This window comes from Aythya marila, assembly GCF_965140915.1.
Source record: "Aythya marila genome assembly, chromosome: 18".
NCBI classification, from domain to species: domain Eukaryota; kingdom Metazoa; phylum Chordata; class Aves; order Anseriformes; family Anatidae; genus Aythya; species Aythya marila.
Genome location: NC_139059.1, coordinates 9,300,101 through 9,320,159, shown reverse-complemented (window position 1 = coordinate 9,320,159; position 20,059 = coordinate 9,300,101). Strand labels below are relative to the sequence as shown.

General features: G+C 45.4%; 1 protein-coding gene across 1 annotated transcript; it reads right to left on the bottom strand.

The window, feature by feature from the left end:
- Positions 1 to 241: 241 nt before the first annotated feature.
- On the bottom strand, positions 242 to 19,932 carry GGA3 (golgi associated, gamma adaptin ear containing, ARF binding protein 3). The gene is made up of 17 exons (XM_082775160.1): positions 19,782 to 19,932; positions 14,383 to 14,467; positions 13,601 to 13,676; positions 12,998 to 13,096; positions 12,030 to 12,153; positions 10,952 to 11,055; positions 10,356 to 10,436; positions 8,982 to 9,119; positions 7,502 to 7,583; positions 6,927 to 7,043; positions 5,682 to 5,951; positions 4,774 to 4,841; positions 4,048 to 4,370; positions 3,295 to 3,560; positions 2,966 to 3,135; positions 2,126 to 2,236; positions 242 to 893 (listed from the first exon to the last, which is right to left on the bottom strand). Exons 1-17 carry the CDS (start codon positions 19,819 to 19,821, stop codon positions 783 to 785), a joined length of 2,265 nt encoding a protein of 754 aa, XP_082631286.1. The 5' UTR covers positions 19,822 to 19,932; the 3' UTR covers positions 242 to 782.
- Between the last annotated feature and the right edge of the window lie 127 nt (positions 19,933 to 20,059).

Genomic DNA, 20,059 nt, shown 5'->3' with positions numbered 1-20,059 from the left:
CATGGGCGCACCTCCTCCCCGCACGTCTCCTCTCCTCCCCTCGCTATGGAATGCAATGAGGGCAGAAAAATAACCGGTGTAGCTATTTGCATACAAAACAGCCCCAGCTGCCCAAAATGGGTACAAGAGGCAGGCAGCTAGCACTATAAAATAAATATCTTAACTAAAGGTACGCAACACAGAGCTGGGGCCTGCTTACATCGACTGTCGGGAACGAAGCAGAGGAGGGGGAGGAAGGGAGCTAAGTGCCATTTCAGTGTACAAAAGAAGCGTTCCCTCACGGAGCCAGCATTATTGCTTCACATGCTTAGCGGGTCCAGTCTGGCACTGAGGCGGTAGAAGTCCAAGGGAGGGCACGTGTAAGGGCTCTGCACTGAGAAAGCTCAAGGTGGCATCATTACCCCACCAGCCTGTAGGTATCTCTGGACAGCAGTACAGGAACACGCCAACTAAATCCCCTTCTGTTGACAGGTCTCCCCTCAAAATACAATAACTTCAAGTTTAACAGAGTGGAAGATAGAACCAGATTCACCCAGAGGCCAAGATAAAAGCAACCAGCACTGGCTGCCTCTCAGTTCATGCTTGGCAAAAATGTCCCAGGACCCCTTCAGCGTGGGGTAAAACATTCTGGACTAAAGCTACAAGCAGAGTGGTCAGGACATGTAAACAAAGCTGAACATCACCAGTGGATAGCATGTGTGTCCCTCCCCACGTCACATTCATTCCAGTCCTGTGGGATCCTTTCCTGGTCCTGTCACAGAGTCTCTGGCAGTGTCCTAAGGTCATAGATTCCCCCACTGCTCTACTGGGGGAAACTGATCCACTTCGCCAACCTCTGTGCTGGGCTGGTCTCCCAGTGTGAAGGACAGTCTGTACCTCAGCCTCACCTTCTCCTGCAGGGAAGACAAAAAACAAGAGCAATGTGAGAATAGCCTCAGTTGCTCCTGAGCAAAACATTTCACCGCTACAGCTCTACAGAAATTACACCAGTTGTACTGCACGTAGCAGGGAGAAGAGGGCTATGGTATGTTCATGGCTTACTTCAGCTACTTAGCAAACCTGAGTTATTTATGTTACAGTTTTTAAAACACATAAGCTTTATTGATTAGCACGAAACAGTAGGAGAAAAGCAGAAATGATCTGCACTAATAGTTTGATGTATGTGTAGCCAGCACTCATCGCTCAGCTGCTCTCCAGTGAGCCTGAAGAATGCTGCTGGAGTAGTGCACATCATGTACAGGAAGATAAAACAGTTCCTGCTCTGCAAAATTCCCAGTAAGCAGTAACCAGTGGTGGAAACAGTCTTTCAGTGCGGGGATCTCCTTGCGCTTCACAAAGTGAAACCTTCAACAATACACCAAACCCCTCTGATGCTTACCCTTTTGGATCTTGTAGCTTTCAGCTGATACCTTAAAGACATTTTGGCTGTAATTCTCAACTAGTAACATCTAGATTTGTCAAAAAATTAGAAACTACTACAGTACATGGCTTTGAGCTTTATGGAGCAGGTTACTTAAATGACTAACTCCAGTAGGGGTTTCCACAGCTATTCAGGTATTCCTAGCACAATGAGCAGACAGGAAAGTGTTAATGACATTTCACTGGTCACAGGTACCTCTCATAACATGCCAAAGGGAAGGAACGTGATCTGACATTAATTAGCCTGTTTGTTCAGTTCTGGCAGGCTGTATATAGCCTCAACACCACAGAAGTATTCTTACAGCACCACCTAATTTCACATCACACTAATTATCACCAAAGCAGAGCACTTCCAGCGCACACGGGAATTAAGACAAGCTCTTGATGCAGCTCTGATTGTTCCCCCTTGAAGTTGACCCTTATTTGACTGTTGCCCTTTTGCTGGGAGAAATATGCAGGGTCTTCTCACCTCTTTCCTTGCTGAAAAAGTCTGTGGGATAAGAGACTACGTACAGGCTCACTCTAGCCTTTAATTGGAACGCCACTGATCTGATGCTGCACTGACCACCTCTGGAGAGCAACTTAAGAAATAACAGCTGCATTTGCACAGAGGTTTGGTCCAAACTCCCTGAAGAATTCAGCTTACATCAATTTTGGCTGAAAAGGACAGGATAAATCCCATTCCATTACAGTCTGCCCCTCTCACCTTTGTAGGATTTGCCAGAAGCATGACTTGGGTGATGGCAGCAGGTGGCTGGATGGGATTGAATGGAGACAGCTCTGTGCCAGAGGGTGGTTGTAACTTCACTTTCATGGACTGCAAACAAACAAACAGAAGTGGAACCTCAGGGAGTACCTCTTACCTTGGGGAGGATGGAAGATGTATGCACAGGCTGGGGAGATAACAACAGACATCCAAGCTGAAGGAAATCCATCCACATGTGAGAATGAGGAGACAAGAGCCAGCCCACTTACACAATATAACAGGAACAGGAAGACCAACAAATCAGTCCCAACAAGTCAGCCCAGAGTAAAAACACTGGTCAGGTGAACACCAATGGCACCTTCCTACCCGAGTGCTCTTATGGCAGAGGTTTTAAACACAAGCATTTTCATGGCAGGCAGATCATAGCTGTCCGGGACAGCTTTCAAAACATGAACCAGCCACCTGGAATTATGTAGGTGCAGTAAGAACCAGAATGGAATGTATTTTCAAATTTAAGGTGTCTTCAAGAAATTCTGATTCTCAAGGACCTCAGGGATGGCTCTATCCACAGAACAGTCTTGTCATTATGCTGTGGGCCATCTTCATAGCCAGACACAGCTGGATTGATTAAAAAAGAAAATATATACTACCTGAAGTTTTAATCTTATCCTATTTAGTGTTTTCTGCCTCTGACAACCACCTTTATGTTCTGGAAGCAGGCAGAGCACTGCCTACAGAAAGGCAGAACCAGGTTGTTGCATCCGAGTCCCTGAGTCCGCACCCAGGCCCTCCTGAAAGCGCGGATTCACTCTGCTGTGGGTCCGAACCATGCATCCCTACCTTTGGGACAGCAGCCTGCAGCACAATGTTCTTCACAGGAAGCGGTGCCGTGTTCAGCATCGAGACTACCACAACCAGCACATCCGACCGTCCTGGGGGGCACTCCTTGGCAAAATGCAAGAGGATTCGGAAGCCGTTTTTGTCATAGGCCGTCACCGGGAGGGCGCTGCCTGCCACAGAGAGAGGAGAGGAATGCAGGTGTACGCTGCAGAAGACAATCTGATGCGTGGCTGGGATTTCTCATCCCTGTTCTCCACTTCATTAGCTTAGTCAGGGAGCTTTGCTTTTAAAAAATGTTCAGAGAACGGTGAAAAACGTGAAGTACTTACTAGGTTTAATGGATTCCAAGGGAACGTGAACATTGGCCAAAGAAATTTCAGGTGCTTTCATAGGACTGCCTTGCTGCTGGAACGATGCTGGCTGGAAGAGAGGGCTCCCTGAGCCAGCAGGGCAGCTGCTTGGGAAAGGCATTGGAGGGGCTCCTGGGGCAGTGACTGGCAGCCCTGCAGGTGCTATTAATGGAGAAGAGGTGGCAGCGGCTGGCAAAGTAACCCCAGGGAACACTGAGGGAGTTGCCATGCCTTGGGTGGCAGTCCTAGAAGACAAAAAACATGGGAAAATTAAGCTGAAAGCAAAGCAGGCATTTCACCACGAACCCAGAGCTAACAGCAAATCACAAGGACAAAACGGGCCTGGAGCCAGTTTGGAGTCTGCGACTCAGTGATGTCTCCTGTAAGAAGCAGGCCTACAAGGAAAGTGGTGTTGGTAGGATTAAGCATCACTAGGTCCAGGTGAAAGCAGAGCCTCACCTGGGCAAAGGTGGGCAAGACTACGATGGCCAAAGGCCTTTCTACCTTAGCAGCCTAACTTCATGTTGCAGACTTAAATCAGGCAATAGTGCAGCTGTTCTCTACCTGGTAGTGTCTGCATTGCCCTGCTGAAGATGGAACTCAGTTCATAAACATCCCAGTCACACATTTCTACCAAACTAGAGAGTTGAACATCTATCTCTGAGCCCAACACTGCAGCAAGCTTGGTTTTCTAACCACAAAGACAAAGGGAAGTCTAGCAGTTTTAGTTACCCTTTGGCTTCTTCAAGAAGTTGTCCTAACGCATCTATCTTATGTGGCATACTGCTCCCCACAGATGAGCTGAAGTACCCAGGAGCAGCTGGAACAGTCTTGGGAGGCCCCACAGGTGCAGCTGGTCCAGCAGAGAATGCAAATGGTGCTGAGATAGGTGCAGGGATGCTGGAAGCAGTCTGAGAGGCTGTGAAAGCAGAAGGCAGCGGCACCGACGTTCCACATGTGGTCTGGGATGTGTGATGGAGAAGAGGGTTCCCTGCAGGGTTGCAAGCAACAGTCACCGTCTTCGGATTAAAGAAATCCAGGTCCAATTGGTCGTTCTGCAAGAGAGGACAAGTACATGCTGTAACTCACTGCTGTCCCCTGTTGTAGAGGTGGCACTGTTACAGAGGGAGAGAGATTTACCGCAAAAACAGGTGGTGGGTGGCAAGCAGCAAAGTCTGCGGCCTATGTCAGGACTACATCTGATCTGTAATTTAAGCAAAGGAAGTGCTAACATCATGGGGGACAGACTGGAAACTGAGACAGCCACACTCAGGGGTATTTACTCTGTTCAGACACAGCTATCCCAGATCTTGGGACCAAGCCAGACTTCCCCTCCGGAACAGCCGCCCCTCCGCTCGTGTGTGTGATCATTCTTCTCCAAGGTGACAAAGTGTGCCCTGAGACCTCCCACGCTAGCAAGCCTCCCTCCCTTCCCTTGAGAAATTCCCTCCTTTGTACCTCAAACATGCTCCACTGGTTGTTTTCTGATGTCTCCTTCACTGCTGCAGGGGCTGGGTCATTCAGGCCTAAAAGGAAAAATAACAAATAGGTTACTGGAGCGGAAAATGAGTTAGGTGTCATCACTTGGAAGTTGTTTCAGTACCAAACTACTTGATTCAGCCCTGCAAGAGACCAAAAGTCTAGTGAAAAACTGAAATGCATTGCAAGTCTGTGATGATGAAAAGGGACCAACAGCACCAGCAGCCAACATCCTGCACACGGCCCCCCTAATTCATCCCGATTTTGATTTATGGCATCTCCTGCTATTCAGATCTGGGCTTCATGGGCAGGAATTCTGCAGGCTCCTACCAAGCAGTTCCTCTAGGGCAACTTGCTCTTTAGCAGAGCCATGAAGTCAGCAGTGAAATCAGCACCAATGCCTATGCACCTGCAGAGATCAGACTGTAATCACACACAACGGTTATTTCATTTGCTGCCTACTCTGGGAACACCAGAGTTTAACACTGATCAGTTCTTCTATTCAGGATGATTCAAGGGAGTGTCTCAAATCCTCTGGACTCCTCTAGAAATAACAGATCTGAAGACATGCAGGATTGAGCAGAATCCCAGCAAGGAAAGATATCCCAATATAAATATTTAGGGAATAGCACAGGTTACTGTTCCCAACTGCACCATCTCAATCGCCAACCTCTCTCAACCATCCCTCAAACTCTACCTACCAAGATCCAGGACAGCCCTAAGGGCTCACTAAGTAAACTTACTGGAGGAGACAAGAGCAGGAAGAATCTGGTGTGGCCAAAATCAAAGGCATCTCATGCTCCTCAAACTCATGCTGGAGGAAGTAAGTGGACTTTTAGAAGCATGAATTGAGCAACCCTTTTCTGGGCCCCTCAGTGTCTTCTTACCTAAGCACAGAAGCTCCTCATCCAGCAAGGAAAGGGAGTTGGCAGTGCTGCTCTGCTGAGCAGGTGCAGCTTCCACTTGGCTCAAGGAACTGCTCCGCAACTGCGCAAACGTCTGTGGAGGAGGTGGGAGGATGGGGATCTCTGCTGGGGCCGGGGCTGCCGGGGGGGCTGGCGTCAGGGTGGTGGGCGGCATCGGAGGCGGCGGCGTGCCGGAGACATCCAATCCAGCAAGGTCAATGAGGGTGTTGAGGTTACTCGTGGAGTTACTCCCTGCAGCAGACAGAAGAGCACTACTAGGAAAGAAGGCAAAAGGCTCCGAGCAAGCACATCATATGGAAGAAATCAGCGAGATGGTTTAGGTAACATGGATTCCCCCCTTAGTTGTGGCTTACTGCTCTTTATAAATGAAGGAGAAAGCCCTCACACTGTCCAGCTAACCATTTGCTGACCACAAGTTAAGTAATCAACCCAGATACGTAGGAAATTAATATCTGAAAAGCGACACCTGCTCTTTCCCCAGCACTTCTTGTAGTCTTTTCAAAATCTTTTGAGCTCAGATCAGACTCTGGGAGATCCTCCAGAACTAAGGCTACCAGAAAGCCGGAGTCAAGGAAAACATATGCAGTCTGGATCTAGAATCCCCTTCATATTTAGGACAGTCTTGTTGCAATAGGATGCTGTCAGACAACATTATGCATTTCCTCTATTGCTCTTCATGCAGAAATGTTGAAGTAACTCCCAAGTGGCAATCCTGCCACACACAACACGTCCACTTTACATTTCAGCTTCACCTTTGAAATCCCTGGACAACTGGCCTAAATGCACAAATGGAACTGCTGGCAAAACCAGGACACGACCCCTGGCCTGGCTCCCACCCTCCGCCTCTTGTCCTTTTGATGAAGTTTTCCTCTTCTTACATGTCACCATTAAGAAGTAGAACAAACGCAAAGACAAATGTATGAGAACTTCAGGCACACAAACTGTTTGGATGCTGGTTTGCTACTAATATTATCAGACATTACAATTACAACCAACCACCAATGGAAAATGCAAAGCTGTAGCACTGTAGCCCATGTCCATAATTGTTTATCCACTGCCTGGGAGCTGCCTCATTCCCCTCTTATTCATAAAGTCTTGGCCAAAGGAACCATCAATAGCCTACTTTATCACAATTAATTGGAAACCCTGTCTGGAAGACAAAATTGTAGGATTCAAAATTAAACAGTTGGCTTCCCAGGAATTTACCTTCCACTGCTGACGTCACAGGGAGATCCACTTCACCATTGATCACTTGCCCCTCTATTATTTTTTTATAGGAATTTATCACACGGGATAAGTTGTCACTGGCCTGCAGAATATCCCCTACAGGCAAGAGAGACAAAAACAACCTCCAAGACTTTAGTCACTAATGCTGACAGGATTCGTTTAACAGCTAAATAATTAGCAAGAAAAAACACAATTATTTATCTATGAGTTCCATTATTCTGTCTGCCATGCTTCTCTAAGCAAGACCCTGACCTTTCTAGGTCCACATACGTTACAGTTATGATGAAAATGACTCCAAGGCTTTGTTCTCCACAGTAACTCCCTTCCCCTTCCAAAGCAGCAGCTGTTCCACATCATCTCCCCCAGCCTCCTCCTATAATGCCAATTCCTTGCATGAACGTAAATGATAAGCATAACGAGCAAGGATCTTGTCTTTTTGCTCAAAGCAAAGCACATCCACAGAGGCATCTTTACAGCAGCTGTTCCCTTGCTGAACCCTCGCACAGTCACAGGTCACAACTGCAGTTAAAATGGAGAAGTGTAGCTTCTTTTACCCAAGCTGCTGTCATTATCCTCTGTCTCACTGGCTAGCTTGAACAGCGTCCGTCTTTTGGTTTCACACCTTTCGTAGAGCTCCTGGGAAGAGAGATTAGGACAGAGGGTCTTATCAGCCAGGAGCCACTGTCAGCAATACCAGTCAGCACAATGACTGCCCAGGCATTCTGTGGAAAGCCCAGGACAGAGCAGCCAGCTTCCCTTGAGCTGGACAGGCTAGTGTAGAAGGACAGCCAAGATCCCCTGTCCCTACCCTATTAACAGGGCTGAGAAGTGTTACACCACTGTGAGAGCCCAGTCTGCATTTTCAACACGACACCTCTCAGTCCTCCCTCACATCAGCATTTTCAGCCTATTCTAGTCCATAATGGGATTTTTGTTCCTTGTGTTACAGCTGTCCCTAAAAGCATGAGAAAGCAGAATTCTGCAGCCTCTACTCAGTCTGCAACCACACAGAAGAAAGGTGACAAGAAAGAAACATTTCACAGAAATAAACCATTTTCTTAAGCTTCATACCATTGTTTCACAACCTTGTTGTTAAACAAAAGTATAATTTTAAATTTTAAAACTACATGAAGTGCAACTCTTCAAGGCTCTGAGCCTATCCACCCACCCCCATGTAACTGACTGCAGCAGTTGCAAAGAAGCTGACTTTATCTCAATAAAAAGAGGGCTGAGGGAAACCTCTGTTTGAGATAAAAAGCTATAAACAGTTAAAACGGATCAACTAGTGGTGTAAACATTTCTCCCCAAGCTCATTTAAAGAATCTTTGTGGCTCCCTGAGTTAGACAGACCAGCATGGGGGACTGAATATGTGGCTCAGCCCAACAGACAAGCCCAAACATTTGTGTTTGTATAACGATTTCAGTACACTGCTCTACCATTTTTCTAAATTGAAGAACTGTGCAACTTCAAATAGCTTCCAAAAAATTTGGTTCTGATATCAAACATTTCATGCTCCATGTCTGGAATATCCAAAAGAACCTAATTCAGCACAAACACTGACACTCTGATGTCTGTTTTAATTTTCATCTTCCTGACATTCTCCCAACCCTGTAATGCCAGCTACATAGGAGGACGTATTTTCTGCCCCCATAGGCCTTTGGTTTATCCTGCTCTGAGGATATGCTCTGAGGGACAATTACTATCCACAACCACTATGCTCTAATGGTACCAAGAATTAGAAATTGCAGCTTCTCAATTCTGCTACACTGCGTCTTTGGAGAACAGCTGTACCTGACTTCAAAAATGTGCAAAAGAGCTATTACCCACTATCCTTGTAAGGCACTGAGTCCTTTGGTGAAAAGTATTAAAAATATGGTTATTTTCTTGCCTGCTGTTTCCAATGACAGCTCTTGTTTCTTGGCACTGCTCTCCATTTTATTGCACTATAATTCTTTGCAAAATTCAGTGAAATCTGAACAAGAAGAAAAAAGGACCGACTGCAGTATTTCTGGGAAGCAGCAGCTCAGACCCACCTTCATGAGCTCTCTGTCTGCCTCTGATGACTCCTCTTTGCTGTAATGAACCAACATCTCATTCAGCAGTTTTACGTTGTTATTTACTTCTTCCAGCGTGTGCATGCGTTTTGTGACTTTTTGAATCCGAGCCTCATCCTTCAGGGTGTAAAGAGAGACATGAAAAGTGAGTTTTCCTGTAAAGGTCCACAGCATCACAACAGCAGGTATCATTTGAAAATCATGTAAAATGCTGTCTATTTAAAGTTGAGCTAAAAAGGAAAAAAAAAAAACCACACCAAAACACCACCACCACACCACTCTCCATTCATGTGAAGCTTTGTTTGATCATCTTTTCACTACCATTCTGAAACACTAGAAAACTCTGTATTCCCAAAAAGTCTCATTAAATAAATTTTAATTTATAATTATACTACTAAAAATAGAAGTGTTCAAAACACCATGTTCCCAAAAGTCCCTTTTTGACCTTTTCAGATTATTTTTTTTGGTATGTGAGTTTGTTGTTATTGTTCCTTGTTGACATTTTATGAAAAAAAGATGTGTTTGAAACAAAGGATTTACTAGAAACAACCAGCACACTCTGGTAGAAAATATCCACCCATCTCTGATTTGAGATTCCAACTAAAGATGTAGGAGACTCTGCCCTGGGGACAGGAGAAGCTTGAATGGAAATATTTTGGAAACCTATACATTCTTTTCCGTCTAGGAGCTATACTTTTTTTTGCCAGAATCACACTGAGTCATTTCCTGGACTCCAGGGTTTCTAATGCCTGCCATGGGTGGATGCATCACAGCTCCACAAACAGGAAGGTGTTTCCATGAGGCTGCTTGTGAGAAGACCCAGTCTGATGACTCAGTTCTCGGTAACCAGGGGCAGTACAGAACTGCTGCCACCAAACCCTGATGTGAAAAAGCATCTCAAGCAACAAGAACGCAGTTAATTTCAACACAGCATTCAATCCTTGCCACTTCTTGCCCTGTCTCATCAGGGACACCAACCGCAGACATTTCTGTGATACAAATATCTCCCGGTAGTGAGCTAGAGTCAAAATTACCAACACATTCATTTAATGCAGCCCTGCTAAGTCATCAAGTCATCTGACAGCATCCTTTTATGCCAAATCGCCTGGACTAGATGCAAGTTTTTTAAGTTTTAAGAAAACAAGAAGAGGTTGGCCATTACTGATGGTCAGTTTCATTCAGTCCCTGCAATTTAACTAAGGAACATACCAACACAAATGCTCCTGAAGCCTAAGAAACCAAGGTTCTGCCATACACATGATCCTAAAGCTCTCCACTGATATAGGGTTAAATTGCTTAAAACCTGCAAAGCAGACCACTGACTGGGACCAATCACTTACAGGAAGTTCTTACCTCTTTTACCATGGATTTTATAAGCTTGTTTGCCTCTTGTAAATCATCTGGGTTTTTGCTTTTCAGCAGTTTGGCCAGAAGCTGTAAGACAAGATGATGATATTCAGGAAACAAAGACTCTTGGGCAAACAGAAGCAGCAAGAAAAATTTAGTGGAACAGTTCAGGGAAAAACATATATAGACCACTTTACAAAGCCAGGAATCATTTTTGGGTTTGTTGTTTTCCATGAGTTGTTACATTATTGCTTCTGCACAGGACCTGTACTGTCATACTGCAGAGACTTGACACTGGGCAATTATTCCTCCTGTACATGATTTTTGGCAACGTGTCTGAAACATTTTCTGCCTTCTAGTATTGCAGCAGGATGGCACTATAACAACAAATAACTACATAATCATAACGCAGACAAGTCTTCACTTGGATTTCAGGTTAGGTATGTAGACAAAGCAGTCATATTTAAACCAATGAGTTCTTTGAAAGTACAGATCACTTCTCCAGAAATAAAAGCTGTATTAGCGTACTTTCCTTCCTTATTCCAAACGTGCATTAAGCAATTGCTTTTTATCAGTAATTATGATAAAAATCTTCACTATACCTTGGATTTCTCCTCATCATCAAACACAGGATTTTTGGGACGAGGCGGTGGAGAAGGAATCAAGGTTTTGTCCGCAGGAATCACAGGATCAAACATAACAATCCCTGAAAGCAGAAGGCAACCCACATGGATTTGCAGTGCAGTCCCACCACGCCGTGCATCCTGTTATTCACATGCTGCTGTCAAAGTGAACAAGCTGCCAATCTGTGCACCGATACTAGCACACTGTTCCAATACACAATACAGCATCAAAATCACTGAGCATGCTAGCCAAACAAAGAACGCCTTCTTTGATAAAGGACAAAACCCCAGCAACTGTGTTGCCATGTCCATACTGCTCCTCTAAGAGCTCAGTATAACCAGTAGCTCCCCACTATTTGTCTTTTCCCCTTTCACATTAGCTTCTGAGCCACTACACAAAGTCCCAGACAACCTACCTTTGTGCAAACTCAAGGGCATGACATTTCTTTGTAAAAATGAGCTGAGCAGGAAAGCAGACAGCAATGCAGGATGGGGTGATGAGCAGACTCCTAACCATGAGTGGGGAAACAGCCAATTTTCCTGCTTGTTCCATTGCCAAACCCTAGATTTGTGCTCTACCCCCAGGAGCTTTCCCAGAACCCTTTTTAATTTTTCCCTTTTGAAGCCACATGCTTCTCTACCACGTGTTTTTCACTTTGCCTATGCAAGACATTTGTATCAGTTTAAAAGGTACAATTGTAAAGTGATCTGGTCAACACAACACAAAAAGCTACATGGATGCTCTTATTTGACTTTAAATTGTCCTTAAATCATTTAAAACTAGTTCCAGAGAAAAATAATCAAAATAAAACCCTACAAATCAAAACCAAAAGCATTTGCAAGGTGTTTCACTAATCTAGTTTAAAAAAATAAAAGACCGACCCAACCCAGCCCACAGTATAACAACTAGCTTTCCCAAAGACTCGGAACTTCTCCCTTGTTCCATCTCCTCTCAGTTTGCCTTGACTTCATCTAATTAGAAGTTGTATGTTGTGTGACTCTCCGGCTTACAAGCACAGGCTGAAGAGAATGTGTGAAGGAGCAGCTGACTTCCTACCTTGTCGTTTCAGCATGTAGTAGGCATCCTTGATTTTGGATTCTTCTGGCAGTGCCACTGTCCAGCTATACAGCAATTCAATCACTTTGGTCTTCACCTTTTCCGAGACCCGATCTCCCAGGTACTAAAAATGTGGAAAAAAAAAAAAGATGGAAATTCTCCACATTCTTCATTTCTTTTTAAGAATAAAGCCCACACACAGAGAACGGGAGTTCAGTGATATACATTAAGAGGTGTATAATCCAAGATCTAAGGTGCGATGCTAAAAGGAAAAAGTGCTCAAATATATCTGAATTAACAGCAAAGGCTTTGTGACTATCTTCAGCAAAAGAAAGAGCAGATACTCTGTTAGTTTCAAAGTGTTGCTATTTAAAAATTATAGCAATAGAGATACCAGCCCCCTGCAGTGTCTTATAGGAAAGAATCTTGGAATACTTCACTGTATTAATCATGTCTTGGGGTGCTTCTATCTATTTGTCACCGCATTAAGCTGATCACTGATATCGAGGGACTTGCCCAGGCACTCTTTACAGCAAGTCAGCAGCAAGGTGAGGATTACAACTCTGTGGTGTTGCCATATCTCATGCTCTAATTTCAGGATCACATCTCTCCTCCAGTGATGCTGGCATGTCCCCCCACCAATCCCATCCCAAGAAAAACAAAACTAACAAAGAAAACAACCAACCACCACTTAACCACTTTAAAATGGTGGCTTAAAACCCCTTGTGTTACATGAAGCATTGTAACAGTACAAGGGCTGTGTATCAACAGTAAATAGGCAAAACATACTGAGAAAAATAGTAGGAAGAGCACAAAAAAGTTAACTAACAAATGTTCTTTGCTAATAATGTTCTTATTGCTAATAAATGCAATAAGGCAGACAGAGCACTGGAAACATTCTGGATGTTGCCTTTAGCTTATGGAGGCCAGACAAAGAATAAATAAAATAGTAAGGCTCAGGGACTAACCTTTGGAGACACCACCTTTATTAACTCATTCAAAAAGCGAAACTTTCCTACTTCATTATGAAATCTTCTCCCACAATTCTTCATACAAGCTTCCAGCACCTGCATTCAAGTAACAGAAATAGGAGCTGAAACAAACACCAAAACCCTACAATAACAGCTTAGATGTGTCCAACTTATAGGGGAGCTGAAGGACCCACATCAGTGAGACACAGATCCCTGCTCTGGGACAGAGGCACAAATCCCTTGTCTTTAGGAGTGCTGCACCAAGACAGGCTGCTCGCCCACTCCCAGCGATGTGGGTATGGGTCAGTCACTCCCTGTTAGGGCTCACAACAATAAACACAAGTCTTATCTGAGGATAATAAATGAAAGCAGCTGAAACACAGAGTTATTTCCAACTGCTTTGTTGCTAATGCACAATCTGGACACTTCGGTTAGGCAGTGTGCCCCCCCTCCCTGTCCACACCCTCCCAGCAGGGAATTCAGCCCCAGAACTTGCCCCAGCTAACCCCACTGACACACACGGTGCTCCTCTTATACTCTGCATGGAAAATGTCAAATGATATATAGCTGGATTTAAGAGAAGGGTCAAGGACTACCTACTGTCAAGGCTTGGACTGCCTCCCATTCCTGCGGCGACTGGATCTTGTGAGCCAGGAGTCTCACAGCTATCTGTGGCCTGAAACAAAGCAGGTGCCCATTACAATGCAGGGGAAAACACTGAGGGATTTTCAGGCTTTCAAGAATTCTACTGTTTAAATGAGATCTTTCACACGATTACAAGAAATTAGTACTTTTCATGTTTTCATCAGTGTACAGAGACTAACAAATCTTCAAGGTATCTTTGTAAGCCTGGCTGTTTGCATGTATAAAAGGAAGCAGGGCTGGTCTTCTGAGCCAGCAATTCCAGATTTGTCCTTGGGATGGGCCAAACAACTCCCAGTACAGTCCCCAGCCCAGGAAATCACATCACTTCTCATGAATTAGTTTCCTTTTCCAAAAGAAAACACTTCTTCCTTAGCTCACAGGAATGCTGTGACTGGGAGGTTTGTACAGATTTTACGTGAAGACCCATCAAGCACTGAAAGTTCTAACCCTGTTTTACAGACTGAAAAACAGGATGAGTTTGCCTGGGTAAGAACCGTGCAGCTGCAGAAGTTGACATGAGGCAGATGCAGGATTCATATTTTCCTAGTACTCAGTCTATGGATAAACCTTCCCTTTGCAGAAGGGAAACCAAACCTCACAGCACCTTGTTTCATTTGCAGCCAGATCCTCCTTGTGATATCAGTATATGTAAGAAAATAAAAACTTCAATAATTAAATGTCATATTTTAAACTGTGCATGTTAAATTACTAAGTCTAACGTGGTTTGGGACACCTACCCTTCAAGCTCTTTGTTGATCTGGTCACAGAATCCAATGATGTATTCCCAGTCTTCTTGCCTGTTAGATGGGTTAGTGGCTTTATCTTCAGCAAGAGAAAGAAAATATGTTACCAAACAAGCAAAAAGGAATGGTATAAAAAGTCATGCATTTCCTAGAGAAAGGCATTTGACATCCGTCGCCAACTATAAAAAAGAAGAAAAGTTGACACATGCTGTGTCTGGTCAGGGGAAAGGGTGTTTCCAAGTTGATGCATCCAAATATCCAGCAAGAATCACAGCTTTCCAAAAAGCAGATGCCAAATGTCAAGTATTCAGAAACATGCTTTTTCCGCATTGTAAATGGAAGTACAAGAGAAAGTATTTGAGCTCATTCTGCTTCCCTCTACCTGAAATGCTCTTTTCTTGGCTATAACAATAAACTCCTTAAAGGCTAAACCCTCCAATTTTCAACGTAGGAAATTCTTTTTGTATTCCCTGGGAGCTTTGTAGAAGTGAGAGCTGGAAGATCGGATGTTTAGTAGAAGTCTTTTAGCATTGACACTTGTTTTTAGACTGTCAGGTGATTTGTTGGACGCTTTATCATTTCTCCTGGGAACTATGAACTGAAATTTATTATTACACACTGAGTTCTTCTTGCAAGTAATAAACACCACAGCCTGTACGTGAGTAAGGATTCAAATCCTGCATGCTCAAACAGAGACTGATGCTCTACTGCCTGGACTGTGCCAAGCTCCTGATGGATCCTCCCTCAGCCACCGGCATCTCGCTTATTGTACGACTGCAGAATCCTGAGGCTATCACTATCTGTTTTTGTTACGAAAGTATCTTCATGCATTTTACTTCACTGATGGAGCACTGAATTTACAGTAGACAAGATTCCTGCTTTAATCTAATTTTCCAGCTGAGATGACTGGACATGAAGATTTCTTTCTTGTATGGGAAGCAACAACGCACTGTAGCTAGCTAGGGTCTGGCATTTAAGAAATATTCCTCAAAATTTTAATGGAAATAGACACAGAAAATAATGGATTAGATAGCCAGATCATATAGAGCAGGGGATGAAGTACAGGGAAAAAAAAAACAAACAACAAAACAAAACAGACAGCACACATGTCTGTACTTCAATCATATAGGAAAGCATAATTAAATAATGCACGTAACATTACAAAGCATCACTTTTTGTCACCGTTAAAATGTATCCTTTTACCCTTCCACAGGCAAATAAAAACAACTGTCAAGTACCTAGGCTCAAAGCTCACTTTCACAGTTCTCCTGCAGCAGTCCTGCAAGGTTTGCTCATGGTTCCCTCCTCACCACAGAACAGTTGTAAAGCAATTTAGCAAGTTGTTCCGTGGGATGCATCTGTAAAATACTCTGCACCAGTGAATCTGCTGCTGACCTGCACGGGACCCTCCATAAGTCAAAGAAGGCAGCCAGGGAAGCCTAACTGTGGGGTGACATCTCACTGTGCCAGCTAAGCTACCAAGCTACTTTTTGAGCTTGAAAGATTCAAAAAAGGCTTACTTTAAAAAGCAGCTGCTACAGAGCCAAGCAACTGCTCAAAACATGAGGCAGTTAAGCCTTATTACCACGCTCACAGCTGCTCAACGCCCTGGAAGCATCATGAAAACATGGACGTGTAACAATCCACAGCCTTTCCATGCAAGTCAAATGGCATCGGGCACGGTTTAGTGCTTCAGAGAACCTCTGCTGCTCTGCAGGCCTAGATGAAAGAAATACAGCTCTTGGCTGGAGTTAATAGTATTTATTTAATAAAAACAGGAAGAGCACAAACAGGGAAGGACACTCAACTAAATGAACTCTTTGTTGGTGGCACATCCTGAAATTAGGGGAGAGATCTGGTACAAATGGAAAAATGTAACCAACAGGCCCTTGCCAATATTAGAGACGTTTGGAACAGCTTTAAAATTCAAGATTTCTTGGAATGGCACTGGATTATTTCTCAGACTCATATTGGATTCAAATTCCTCTTTTTTTGCATCAGAAGCTCTCACATAAAGATAGTAAATTGCCAGGAGAGGGACATTACTGAAGGGAGGTTATGTTCCACGCAAAGAAACTCCCTATCTTGCACATTCATAAAATCTCCACATGAAGCCCTATTTTGTAAGTTAATGTTCTTGATCAGAAACTTCGCCCTGGCTCTGAAGATTGATGTTTTTTCATGACAACACATTGATTTGTGCAGATACCTTAAGTGACTTGCTTACTGATCTCAGTACAAACCACGTCAACACCGCATCCCAGTCAAGCTAATTTACCTTGCTTAACCTTTTCAGCATCTCCCCACGTGAAGCTGCATCATGCCTGTGAAGATATAACCTCAAATCCTCTATTTTTTTGCAGAAAACTTAAAATGTAGGCAGGAAGCTACTACTGCCCTATAAATAGAGTTCAACCCTTCCAAGAAAGGACTAGTTCCAGGAAGAAGAGTTTGGTGCTACAGAATATTAAATCCTTGGCTTCTCTGTTGAAATTGCCAAAACAAGCCCCTTTGGTACCGGTTATGAAGTTTGATTTTGTGGAGATGCTTGTCCACGAGGTCCCATCCTGAAAATCCCATTCACAGTGGCACCCAAGTAAATCTGAATCAGCAGTTTGGAAACCAGTCTGTGCACTAGCCCAGTCCCTTCAGCATCTCTGCCTTCGTTCGCTTTATAGGTCCTAAGCGCAGCATTGTCTGAAAGTTGCTTCACACTTGACCTAAGCATCAGAGCCATTCAACATTCATTGCTCTGCTAAACCCCGAAACACTAATGAGTCAACGCTCAGATGCATCATTACATGTGAAACAAAGGTGCTTATTTTCTGTATAGCACAACAGCTCTGGAATACAGAGAATATTAATTGGCTGGTAATGAACGCTCATTTTCCCAAGTTTACTTCTCTATAGAGATAAGATAAAAGCCATCCCAGCAAAGTGTTTCTCCCTGTCAGGCTTAGCACATGAATTGAGAATGCCTTGTCCAAGCACATCAGAGCCTAACATTCAGATTCTGTCTGTAGCTCACCGAAGACAAGCAGAATGCTGACCCATGGTGATACTAGAGGGGAAAAAAAAAGGAAAATCATCGTATTTTAGCTGCCTCCATCTGTCACATACCTGTACACTGCCCCAGCCTGACATGAATGTGATGCAATAAGCTTCCTTTCGGAAGCAGCAGAGCAGGCAGCACTGAAGTTAAAGCATCCTGCTGTGTTTGTACACCTGACACTGCCTTCTAACCTCCTCTTCTATTTCAATTAACTGCAGAAGAAGAGGCTGCAGACAGGGAGAGAATAGAAGGGATCTCCTTCTCTCACCCCAACTGCCTGAAACAAGACAGGAGATGAAGATGCTAGATCATGGCAGGCTGAAGTACAGATCCTGCTGCAGCATTAGGACACGAGGATGTTACTTCATGGGTCTAGGACTCCATCTGATGACCAAAAGCCAGGGCAGCCTGGAAGGCTGCATACCACCAGTACAGAAAAACCACTGGCAAGGATTTTCCCATCCTCCTGTGCCTGGGAGGTTGGCTGCACTGCTGACACTTCTGGCCCTTCCCTTCAATAAGGGTACGGCAGGTGCACACCCTCAAGGTTAGCGTTAGACACCGTACATCTTTTTGATAGTTACAAGACAAATAACCTCAGGAGGGCTGGTGAAAGCACTCAGACACACCAGCCTTTGCACTCTGCCTTCCCGGTCTGCACGACTCCTCCGGTAATTTACGTTTAATAAGTGAACCATGCTTCCTTACACTGGGAGGAGCTGTACAATCACACCAGCACAAACCACCGTAGCAGTGACCAGGCATAAATTTATCATCGTAAACAAGAGCAACGCTCAAGCCTTGAAAAAAAATGTGCACTGCTCTGCAATCAGGCTCACTGCAACACGGAGCAGGCAGCGCTGCTTATAATAAGGACGGTTTTTGTAACGCTGTGCTCTCAGTGGCAGAGCATCCTACTGCGTGGTCAAGGGAGCTAACTCCTCTCTCAACTTCCACAATTAAAAATAAATAAAAAGCACAAAGCAAAGAGCCAGGAAGCTTTCCAGCCTGCACAGCCTAAAATATCCTTCCTACTCGATATTTTCACACACATGCTGAATTTGGTGAGTCAGTCCTCCTCAGAGGAGGATTAAAAGGAAGGTATGTGGGTGTTCCTTCATGTGTCTCGCTGGCTACAATTAAACAGAAAGATATTGACAAACTGTGGGAGTTCAGAGGAGGAGCAAGAATTATAAGGGGACAGAAGGGATTGATCTAAAATGAGAAGTGAGAGCTGAAAACGTAGTTTAGCCAATAACTCCTGTAATGGATGCTGATACCACATATGCATTTAAATTTTATATAAAAATTCAAGGAAGAACAAGAATCATTTCATCCTGTTAGTGGAGGTACAGCTCCAAAAGGGCACCAGATTTCACATCCTGAAGCACTGAGGGGAATGACAGGATTCTGCTCCTTGCACAGCACCCAACTAGTTAGGAACTTTGCTCACCACTGTAATGGAACAAGTAGCTGTTCTAAAAAATATATATAAAAAAAATCCAGGTAATAAATTATCAATCTGCAAGACTGCATCCCAGAGGCAGGAGCAGAAGCCCTGTAATTGGAATATATGAAAAAAATGACAGTTCTGATCGATTCCTGCAAGTCCCCTCCAGCCCTGGGCCAGACCCCGCAGCGCTGAGGCTCCGCACAGCCAAAGGGCAGGGACAGGAAAGCAGCAGGGAGATGCTCGGCAATGGCTGTGAGGTGAACGAGACAATTTTCTTTCTGCCTCTAACGTCTGATGTTCTGTAACACGAAATAATTTTCCTAAAGCAACGATTTTCAAATATTCCAGCCTGCAGCCTTCCAATGGACGCCCAAAACTCCTGCAACCGCAGCTAGGCAGAGAGAGCAGCTCGCCTGCTTGAAAAACACGGTTGTATAACACAGGAACGCGATTTATTTCGGAAATTCCTCCAGCCCCGAGCCTCACGGGCACCGCTCAGCCCATCCGCGGCGCTACCAGCGAGCCCGGCGGGGGAAGGAGAAGGGGCAGAGCCTTTGTGGTCACAGCAGCGACAGCTTCGGAGGTGCCGAGCGACCCTGCCCGATGTTTTAAGAATTAAAGCGCCGATCACCGGCCCCCGGCACTGCCGTGCCCACACGGCCACAGCCTCGGGGTCCCCCCCGACCCGCAGCGAGGGGCAGGGGCCGGGGCGCTCCCCCGCTGCGGCTCCCGGTGGAAGGCGAGGGAAAGCGGGGCAGGGATGGGGCTGAGAGGGCCGGGAGGGGCCGAGGGGAACCGAGGGGCACCGAGGGGCCCCCGGGGTGCGTGTGAGGGAGCGGGGCCGCGGCTGAGGGGCCGGGCTGGGCGGCGGGCCCCGGCGGTACTCACTCAGCCACGACTCCAGGCTCTCCCCCTCCGCCTCCGCCATGTTGTCGGCCGGGCCCGGCCCGCGGCTCCGCCCCGGCTCCGCGAGAACCGAGCCTCGGAGCCTCCCCGCCGGCTTCAGGCTCCTCCCCGGGCCGCCCACGAGCGAGCCCCGTTGCCCCGTTCCCTACCCCGCAGCCGGAGGTCTCGGTGTCCCGGGGTGGGGGCAGAGCGGAGCCCTCCGTGCCCGAGCACCGCGCCCCTCACCCGACGCCCCCATCCACCGCGGCCAGACCCCCCTG

What these genes read in the sequence shown, in the direction of transcription:
- GGA3 (XM_082775160.1), bottom strand. Translation starts at nt 19,821, where the DNA reads ATGGCGGAGGCGGAGGGGGAGAGCCTGGAGTCGTGGCTGA. An exon ending in CTACATGCTGAAACGACAAG is followed by an intron (nt 11,056 to 12,029) that starts GTAGGAAGTCAG and finishes TTCTGCTTTCAG; the next exon opens with GGATTGTTATGTTTGATCCT. An exon ending in TGAGGAGCTTCTGTGCTTAG is followed by an intron (nt 4,842 to 5,681) that starts GTAAGAAGACAC and finishes TTTTCCTTTTAG; the next exon opens with GCCTGAATGACCCAGCCCCT.